Consider the following 9,738-nt stretch of genomic DNA (forward strand, 5'->3'; position numbering starts at 1 on the left):
AGTTCTTTGACTCCTTAAATACTGCTTCCTAAGCAGAGAACCCCTTAGCATGCTATGCTATACACATTAATTCTTCAAACATTGAGAAGATGCCTATGGGCCACGTTAGAAATGATGAAAAAGACATGGTCCCTGACCTCAAGGAGCTTACAATCTACCAGGGGTGAGACACAATTCAGTAGGATAACCTCAGAGTAGAAACAGGTACAAAGTAGGCCGGGTACGGTGGCTCACACCTGTAATCCCAGCACTTTGGGAGGCCGAAGCGGGCAGATCACAGGAGGTCGGGAGTTTGAGACCAGCCTGACCAACATGGAGAAACCCCAACTCTACTAAAAATACAAAATTAGCTGGGTGTGGTGGTGCATGCCTGTAATCCCAGCTACTTGGGAAGCTGAGGCAGGGGAATCACTTGAATCTGGGAGGCAGAGGTTGGGGTGAGCCGAGATCACGCCATTGCACTCCAGCCTGGGCAACAAGAGCAAAACTCCTTCTCAAAAAGAAAAAAAAAAAAGAAAGAAAGAAAGAAAGAAAAAATAAAAGAAAAAAAGAGACAGGTACAAAGCCTAGACACAGGCCATAGGAGGGAGGGATTAACTAGGGACGTGGTGGGAAGGGCAGGCAGAAAAGGCTCTCTGAAGATGGTGAATTGGATTCTAGATGGTGGAGACCTATGGATCAACGATATGGATGTGAGACAGCTTGATACATGCTGTGAATGCATTTGTTGCTGCTGGAATGCAATGTCTGGGATATGGGGTGGAGGGAGAGAGAAGAGGGGAGGGTGGGGACAAGGATGGAGACACAGTCTTATGTGGGGCAGCAGCTGGGGCCTGGAGAGCCTGCTATGCCACGGTAAGGAGCCTGGAGTCACACCATGTGGGAAGTTTTGAAGTCGCGCAGAGACAGGATCAGACTTGCATTTTTGAAAGGGCATTTTAGACTTCAGGCAGCAGTGTGCAGGATGGATAGACCGTGTTTCTGAAGAGTGAGTGAGAGTATCACAGACAGGATTTGAACATCCTGGGGCCGGGGTGGGGTGGGGCACTGGATGACCTCCAAAGTTCTTTTCCAGGCCTAATAGTTTATGTGTCAAGTTTTTTCCCTAAATAATTTAAAATGCATTCGTGGACCCCGCTATTTAAAAGGATTCTCCCAGATATATTTTTGTGATTCACTTCCTAGTTTGTCTCCAGTGGAAGTCCAAATTTCCATGCAGTCTATCAGCTTCAAGCAAAGTAAACCTGCACTGAGCTTCCCTGCAGCAGCCAGGTGGGAAGGGGGTGGGAAGGAGAGGAAAAACAGCAAAGGGAGGTAAAGAGGAAGAGAAACTCAGCCTTGCTCCAGGCTCAGAGCCAGCCACCATCTCATGGAGTGGGCCTTGCCTGGAGTCCTCAAGCGCTGCTTGATCAGGGGACCTTTGGAGGTTTACATAGTCCTTGTGCCAGCTCTGGGAAGGAGCTAGATGGAAGGCGGGTTTGGAGATCAAATCGAATACCAAGGGTCACCTCTGCCCCAGAATGGCCACCAACATTCACTTACTCATTTGTGCACCCACTGAGCACCTACTGAGCCCCTCCACATGCCAAGTGCCATGCTAGGCACTGAATTTGTGGCTGAGAACAAATGACGGTGTCTCCCTCATACTGTTTACAAGGCAGCATTTCTCCTTGAGGACTCTTATTTCCCCACCTGAAAAAAGCCTCTTTGGATATACACAGCTTCTCAGATGAGAGGTGCATGATGATGATTTCTAAGAAAGAGCCTGTTCTTAGAGACCAGAGTGAAAGGGAATGTGCCACCCCTTAGAGGAAGAGACTGCCAGTGACAGAAGGAGCCTGCCACCCAGCTCCTCTGATTACAGGGACTGACCTCCAGAGGCTAAGGGACCTGCTTCAGGACACACAGAAGATTCATGGCAGGAATCTACATAGTGACGCTCCCATGTGGGAAGGGAGGGATGTCACCTCAGTCCTCTCAGGGGAGCCTCAAGTGACTTCCTACCTCCGATCCTGAGCACAAGGAGGACAAGACCAGGGTCAGACCTCATGTGAAAAACACCAACCAAGGCTGTTCCCACCAATCCTATAAGAGCTCCTCTGCACTTCTGGGAGGGGAACTTCCAGCTCCGAGGCCTGTTCCCCTTCCTAAGAGCTGTGTTAAAATTTGCACAACATGATGCTTCCTTTAAGACAGGTCTACATCAATAGAGGGCTGGAATGCCAAAGCAGGAATCTCCACCGAGGTGGCTGCTCTCTAGGTAGGTGAAGGCTGATGTAAGGAAAGAAAGCAGTCCCTGCAGTCCCTCCTCAGGTCACCGGGACACTCCCAGGGCTCAGCAGTGATTCCCATGACCTTGTCACTGTACTTGTCCGGTGCAAACAAAGATAAGAGTAACTGGAAACAACAGAGAGGGTCATTTTATACTCTCTGCACTCTCAATTCTTCTGTAGCTAATTAAAGTAATATGTCAAAATGTCCCTTGGAAGAGCTCTTTAAGAATATGGCTGTTAAATAAACAAGGTTTCACTAATTAATGACACACCTTCCCATCCCTCGTTGAAGTTCCTTGTGGAACTTCTGGGCCAGGAGGGTTGAGCAGGAAAGGATGGAGGAGAAGTCGCCATCACCCTTTCTTGGAGGGAGGGGGCACATATCCAGCCTCTTGTCATTTGTGGAGCTATCAGTTTCTCCTCTGGATGCTGATCAGATTTCCTGGGCTGGAACCAACTTACAGGGCCAGGGTACTGGAATTTTTCCAAGAAGTAGACGCTTTGCTTCTTACAAAGTCAACATGATTTCTTTCAAGGAAAATTTTAATTTTTTTAGTGTCTAGGGTTTTTGAAGGGCAAATCTTTGGACCTTTCTCTAAAGAGAATGATTATATTATCCTTTCTTTTTTTTTTTTTTTGCTCTAAGACCACCTCTCCACCACCACCACACACACACACACTCATAGAGAGGCATGGGGGTGGGAGAATGATTTGTCCAATATTGCACAATGAGTCAGTGGCATAGCCAGAAATAGAACTATACAAACTCCCAATTCTTAATAATAGAAATATTAATATAGTCTCTATAATTTTCTATTTATTTTTGTTTTCACAGCTCACATTTAATTTTCACAACAACTCTGGGGGAATCTGGGTAAAACGGTCTCAGGAGAGAGCAGATCTGAATTGCAGACCAGCTCTGCCACTTGCTTGCAGTGTGATCCTGGCTGCTTCCCTCTCCTCTCTGGATCTCAGTGCCCTCGGCTGTGAAATGGGAGAATTGGATGAGAGTACTTCTAAAATCACTCCCACCTCTAATGTGCTGTGATTCTGTGCTGCAATGCTCCAGTCCTGGGTTTCTCAGTCTTGGTGTTAACGGCATTTTGGGCCAGATAATTCCCTGCTGTGAGACGTGTTCTGTGCACTGTAGGATGTTCAGCAGCATCCCTGGCCTCTACCTAGTGGATACTAGCAGCACCCCATTCCCCAGCTGTAACAAGAAAAAATGTCTACAGACATTGCCAAATATCTGGGAGGGGGAACAAAATAACCCCTCTAGTCACCATTCAAGGATTTCGATAAGGTAAAAATCATGAGTGGTTCAGGGGAAAAACGGTCTTCCTCTCCCTTCCTTTCCCCCAACCCTTTCACACCTTTCTGCACACTTTTCAAAGACAACCTCTCAGTCCTTTGCTGCTTCTTATTTCTTAAATTCCCTAAGTGGTCTGGGGTGTGTTTGGTGTGATAATGAACCAATTGATTTCATACTTTCTCCTAAGGAAAGTTCACAGGTTTATGTCCCCTAAGCAACCAGCCAGGCTCTCCAGAAATCCCTAGCAGAGCCCAGGCTGGCCTGGAAGCCTGTATCTGCAGCCTGCAGGAGGCTCGGTGAGCACGAATTTGTCAGCACTCTTAAATCACTAGGCTCCGAGGAAGGCTTCTCCCAGCAGAAAGATCCTTCCTTAGGAATCAATAGCTCAGGGCCCTCCATCACATTCAGAATTATCCTGGGACCCATAAAATTTCTTTTCCCCAAGCATGGCAGAACCCCAAAGTGAAAACCCTGAGGTGGGGCAGGGAAAGAGGCAAGGAGGGAGCCCTGCCAAGAAGGCCTTGCCCATCAGCCCAGATATTGCTGTGAGCAGAGGCTGATGTGAAAACCTGGGCACTCAGACTCACTCACCGGGAAAAAGAAGACTCCGGGGTTCCCAGTGATTCAGCAATAATATCCCCTTCCAACTGAGTACCTCTTTACCTCTAACCAAGGGCAGAGGAATACTAAAGACTGTCTCCCTCCAGCTTTGCTCCCCTACCCTCATCACATGGTTGTCAGCCTCATCATTTAGCAGAGAAGGAAACTGAGGCTTGCAGAGGTTAAGTGGTTTGCTTAAGGTCTCTAAGCCAGCAAGCGGAGACCAGATTCTAAGCCTGTGTCCTTACCATTACAATGAGAGGGGGAAGGGTCAGCCATCTGGTGGGGCTCATAAAAGCCCCACTGGACAATTTCCTGTTTCTCATAGTCTAATGCCACTTCTCAAGCTCTCTACCCACTCCCGCATTCAAACAAAAGTCCAGAGAGCTTGTACTATAACCACAATTTATATAAGTATATTCCTCTGGTCTTATCCAGAACCAGAACAAGTCTTGAGAATGCAGGCTCATTTCACCAGGTAAAGCTAGGAGCTGGTGAGATCTCAAGCACAGCCTCTTAAGACTCCAGTTTAAAGAGAGGGGCTTTTGCTCTCCGGTGGTCCACGTGATCCTGCCACCTCCCTCCTCCCGCTGAAGATGAAGCTCCAACTTCATCTTCTGTGAGCATGAGGGAGAGGAGGGGACTCAAGCATCTTCCCTGGCAACAAGCATCCCTTTCGTGAGTCTTAGGGAGAGAAGAGGATTCCGCCTCTCAGAATTCTGGCTTGGCAGCAGTGGGTTTCTTACGAGGGTAGACTGCCGAGTCTGCTGAGGCTCCAAGGAGAACCAGGAGGAAGTCCATCCAGTGTGCAAAGAAGCCAGGTGGGGAGATAATAACAAAAGGGGGCCGGGCGCGGTGGCTCACGCCTGTAATCCCAGCACTTTGGGAGTCCGAGGCGGGCAGATCACGAGGTCAGGAGATTGAGACCACGGTGAAACCCCGTCTCTACTAAAAATACAAAAAGTTAGCGGGGCGTAGTGGCGGGCGCCTGTAGTCCCAGCTACTCGGGAGGCTGAGGCAGGAGAATGGCGTAAACCCGGGAGGCGGAGCTTGCAGTGAGCGGAGATTGCGCCACTGCACTCCGGCCTGGGCGACAGAGCGAGACTCCGTCTCAAAAAAAAAAAAAAAAAAAAAAAAAAAAAAAAAAAAAAAGAACAAAGGGGGCAGCCCACAGGCCACTCAGCAAACCTGTTTCCCAGAGCCCAGCTCAGATGTCGACAGCCAGGCTCTCGGAACAGAAGAAAGGGCAATGGAAATGGTAGTATCTTGCAGGTCACCTAAGAAGTCCAAACATAAGGATTTTGCAAAAATAGAATGTCCTAGCACTCTGACCTTGAGCTGGGAGCAGCAAGGGTGGGGGAAATAGGCAAATACTCTTTGGAAACTCTCCAATCCATCTATAATCTGAATCTGGGAGGTCTCACCAGCAGTGGTGTGACTGCAAGCAGAGAGACCCCACGCCAACATTCCTTGGCCCTCCAGACCTGGGTTCCAAGACCACAGTGAGGGACTCGGCACTTCTGACTCCTAAATGCACAGACAGAAACCTGGACTTGCATGGCTTTTGCTTAAAACACCACTTGGAATAATGAGACGAGATTGTAGAGGGAGGGAAAGAATAATTAGGAATTTCTATGACCTGTGTATGTCCATGACAAGAACTGTATTTTCTCCTCACCTCCTCACTCTGAAAAACAGATTCAAAATAGAATCTCCCCAACTGTATGGGATGTATTAATTTACCAAAGCCTGGTCAGTCAATAACTATGAGTGCCTACTGTATAGAGAAAGTATGTCCATCTTTATAGTGAAGAGGAAGCAGGCCGCTGGAGTGGAAACAGCTCTGAATCGAGCACTGGGAATCCTAGGGCCTAGTTCCATGTCTTCCACCAAATAGCCATGTGACCTTGGCTTTATCCAGCTTCAGTTTTCTCATCTGTAAATTAAACGTGCATGTGACTGTTGGGATGGGATGGGGTTGGATGGGATGCTCTCCAAGGGTCCTTGCTTCTGGCTCTAATGTTCTGGAACTCCATGAACCCTTAAAGAGTTCAAAGAACACAGCGGCACCAAGCACAAAGGAATGATCCCCGAGAGAGGGTGGGGCTGTGTACCAGCTCTGTCTCCTTGGAATGTTGTGCTTGCACCTGCCCCATAGCACCCGAGGTCACAGGACCACCTGAAGCCCAGGAAGCATGTGGTAGAAGGATTCCAATTACGATGGTGGTGGTTGAAGGCTGTAGCCTGAGCTGCCTTAAAGCATTAAGTTGCTACAGCCAGTGAAGGGCAAGAAGTGAGAAAGTCAGTGGTCCTGAGCTAGGTACCTTTGGCGCCCCCTACTGGACACCAAGGAGTCTGCTCCACCTTTAGGCTTCCACCGCCTCAGCACGGAAGCAAGGGAGCGCTTGAGCATGAGAGGCTGTCACAAGCTGTTTAGTAGGACTGCCTTCCTGGTTGGTGGTATTCTTTCTATAAAAGTCTATCGCACTCCCTAGAATTACACAGGCCATTGGTCCACACATTCACAGGGGCACCCCTGCGCAGCCATAGGACGTCTTAACCAAACATCAAGGTGCCAAGGAATAAACACCAGGGTTCAGAACACCAGGTGCAGCCCAGATGGAGAAGGGAAGAAAGAGCAACAAGCAGGTATTTCGCTGCACAAATCCCCAGTGGAGAGAAGGTCTTGGGAAATGCAGCAGAAAAATGTTGACTGCAGCAGACAACGATGGAGCTGGGGGTTGGGATATGGATTGATAGCACCTGTAAAATATCTCCAGGCTGAAGCAGGTACCCTAGGAGTTTGAACATCCACCTACATTCAGGGATGGGATAAGGTGGAGGATTCAGGCTCAAATGAGCAGCCACAGAGCAGGTTCCCCAGACTCCCTACACACCGTTTCGACCTTTTCCAGAGTCCATCAGTACCCACCGGCAATGGGGATGTTCTAATTGTGGTCCTCTGTGCCATCATCAAGACCCTCAACTCCCTTCATTACCTCTTAAATTGACTTTAGGACCTACTGCCAGAAGGATGTTCTTAACCAAGTCAGAGAGAGAGAGAGAACATTTTCTCAAGAACCATGCTGGAACAGCCACCATGTTCCCACTTTTCCAGCCTCCACCTCTCCCCCATGGCTGAGGGTGAGGTACTCTGTGACTCTCAATGAGCTCTAATTCAGTCTTGGACATCTCCAGCCCCAAGTCGTCTGGGTTCCAAATCTCCGTCAATCGCTTATCTCTTCCCACATGAGTTCTCCCCTGACTCAAGAAAACACTATAGAACTGTCCCCTGTCCTGGGACCCTCTTCCCTTCTTTTCCACTTGGCTTCACGTGGAAAGTCCTGCACCCATCCCAGAAGACACCTCAAGTGCGACTCAAGAATGTGTCCTGTCAGGAGAACGGAAGCATCTCCTGGGATGTGCAGAAGCCACACTGGGTGCACCCACCACCACCACCACCAGCAGCAGCAGCAGCAGCGGCGGCGGCGGCAGCAGCAATATTCATTAGTCATTCCCGGAGGAAGCCCCCCCAGCTCTCAACCCTAGGAGAATTTCCCCGCCACTCTGGGAGGCTTCCATCCAGGCTGGGATGACTTTGGATTCTTGAGTTGCTTTCTGCAGAAGCGGGACTAACCAGGGCTCCCAACTACTGTACTGCAAAGAAGCGCGCTGCATTGCTGGGCATGCCCCCAAGCCCGGCCTGGCTGCCCCATCAAAGCCTCCAAGTGCCCCCACGGGGTCGAGGAGGACTCAGGGTTCCCCTGGAATGCCTGAAGCCGGCTTGCCTCAGGCAGCCTGAAGGGAAGACCACACCTCGTCCAGCATAAGGCGGCTAGCAGCTACGCCGCGCGCGGGGCTGGCTCCCGGAGCTCTCTGCCACCCAGCGCTGTGCCCGGGAACTCGGCTTCCCAGGGGAGGAAGAGCCAGCCCGCGGGGCTCTTCCCCAGCCTGGAAGCGTAGGGACTCGGCCGAGGCCAGTGGCTTCCCCGGCCCGGGTCTCAGCCTGGCTGACTGGGAGACTCTCCCGATAGCCCGGCACATCCCTCCTCACCCGCTCCGCCCCCTCCAGGCCCCAGAGGCCCCCTCCCCTGACAGCTGACCTCCAGTGCGCCCCCAACACTTTCTCTGCCAGCTGCGGGCTGTCGCCCCCACACCTCGGCTACCACCTCTCCGCCACCTCCAACCCGGCCGCCGCCTCACCCCCAGCCCGCGGGGGAGGCTCCGCGCGCCAATCGAGTCCAGCGCCTCCCAGTAAGTTAGGAGCGAAGCCGCCGCCTTCGCGATCCCCGTCTTCCCGGGTTCCCGGGCGGCGTCCCCGCCACCCTTGCGGGCGGATCCGGAGGGGCGCGCAGAGCTGGAAAAACTTTCTCCGCCTTAGGGTGGGGGGCACCGGTGCAGATACTCACGCCGGGGTCAGCGCTCGGAGCCATCCTCCCGCTCTCGGCCCCGCCGCCTAGGGGCGTGGGAAGCGGGAGCTCGCTGCCGCCTCTGCCGCCGGCGCCGCCGCCTGCTAGCTCCCAGCCCCGGTCTCGGGCTGGCCTCGAGCCTCCCGCCCCGACGCCGCGCGCTCGCTTTATACAACTCCACTCGAGCGCGCCCGGTCTTATGTAAAGGCTGGCGGAGGCCCGCAGCCAATGGCGCGGCAGCTGGAGCCTGGGGCCCGGGGTGGGGGGCGCCGGCGCGGCCAATCGCGGCCCGGAGAGCCCGGAGAGCAGGGCGGGGGGAGGGAGCGCCTCCCCGCGCTGATTTAGGAGCCGGGATTGCGGTGGCAGCAGCCGGCAGCCAGGCTGGCCCGGCGCGGCGCGGCGCGGCGGGCACTGGGGTGGGCGGCGGCGAGGGCGGGCGCCCCCCGCGCCCCGCCACTGCGTCGCGTAACCTTCAGGCGGCAGCGAGGCCTGGCGAGGAGGGGAGAGGGCGCCTGGCTGGGCGCTGGGGGCCCCAGGCCGGAGGGAAGCGAGGGTCCCTCGGGAGGCAGCGCAGGGAAGGAACGCGAAGGGGGAGGGGAGGGCGGCGAGCCCCAGGACCCCGCGGCCACCCCTGCGCGCAGGACCGAGGGTGGAGGCGGGAGCGGCGGCACTGCCTTTCCAATTCCCCCCAGGATAGCGATCTGGCGTCGCCGAGCCGGGCCAAAGCGGCCGAGCGAGCCGCGCTGATGGCGAGATTTCGACTACGGAGCTAGCGCCGAGCCGATCTTTATCCAGCCTGGGGACGTGTCCGAGCACCTCCCGGGGACTGCTCAGTATGGAGAGCAGGGCTCCGCGACGGCCCCCGCAGGCGGGGAGCGGGCGAGCGCAGCTCCGAGATCAAGCGCGCAGAGGCCCAGGCGGCTGCGGGCAGCGCCGCTTCTACCCCACCCCCTGTCCCCACCAGCAGTGCCCCCACCCCGTCCCACCTAGTCCCTACCCCAGCAATGGCCGAGTCGGGCCTGGCCCACCCGCTCCTGCCGCCTGCGTCCTATTAGCCTCCCTCACCGCTTTGATCACAGGTACTGCCCGCCTCTCCTCGCCCCCAACCCGCTGCCTTGGTGGTGGTGGGGGGGATGGTTTCTGC

General features: G+C 53.7%; 1 protein-coding gene across 2 annotated transcripts in view; it reads right to left on the reverse strand.

The window, feature by feature from the left end:
* Positions 1–8,767, reverse strand: part of CRTAC1 (cartilage acidic protein 1) — a 164,084-nt gene extending 155,317 nt beyond the window's left edge. For both annotated transcript variants that reach the window (XM_019035334.4, XM_019035335.4), the window contains exon 1: positions 8,595–8,767. In XM_019035334.4, the coding sequence (XP_018890879.3) occupies positions 8,595–8,618 (24 nt within the window). In that variant the 5' untranslated portion in view covers positions 8,619–8,767. The remainder of the gene's footprint in view (positions 1–8,594) is intronic.
* Between the last annotated feature and the right edge of the window lie 971 nt (positions 8,768–9,738).

The sequence above is a fragment of the Gorilla gorilla genome, chromosome 8 (genome assembly GCF_029281585.2).
Source record: "Gorilla gorilla gorilla isolate KB3781 chromosome 8, NHGRI_mGorGor1-v2.1_pri, whole genome shotgun sequence".
Taxonomy (NCBI): Eukaryota; Metazoa; Chordata; class Mammalia; order Primates; family Hominidae; genus Gorilla; species Gorilla gorilla.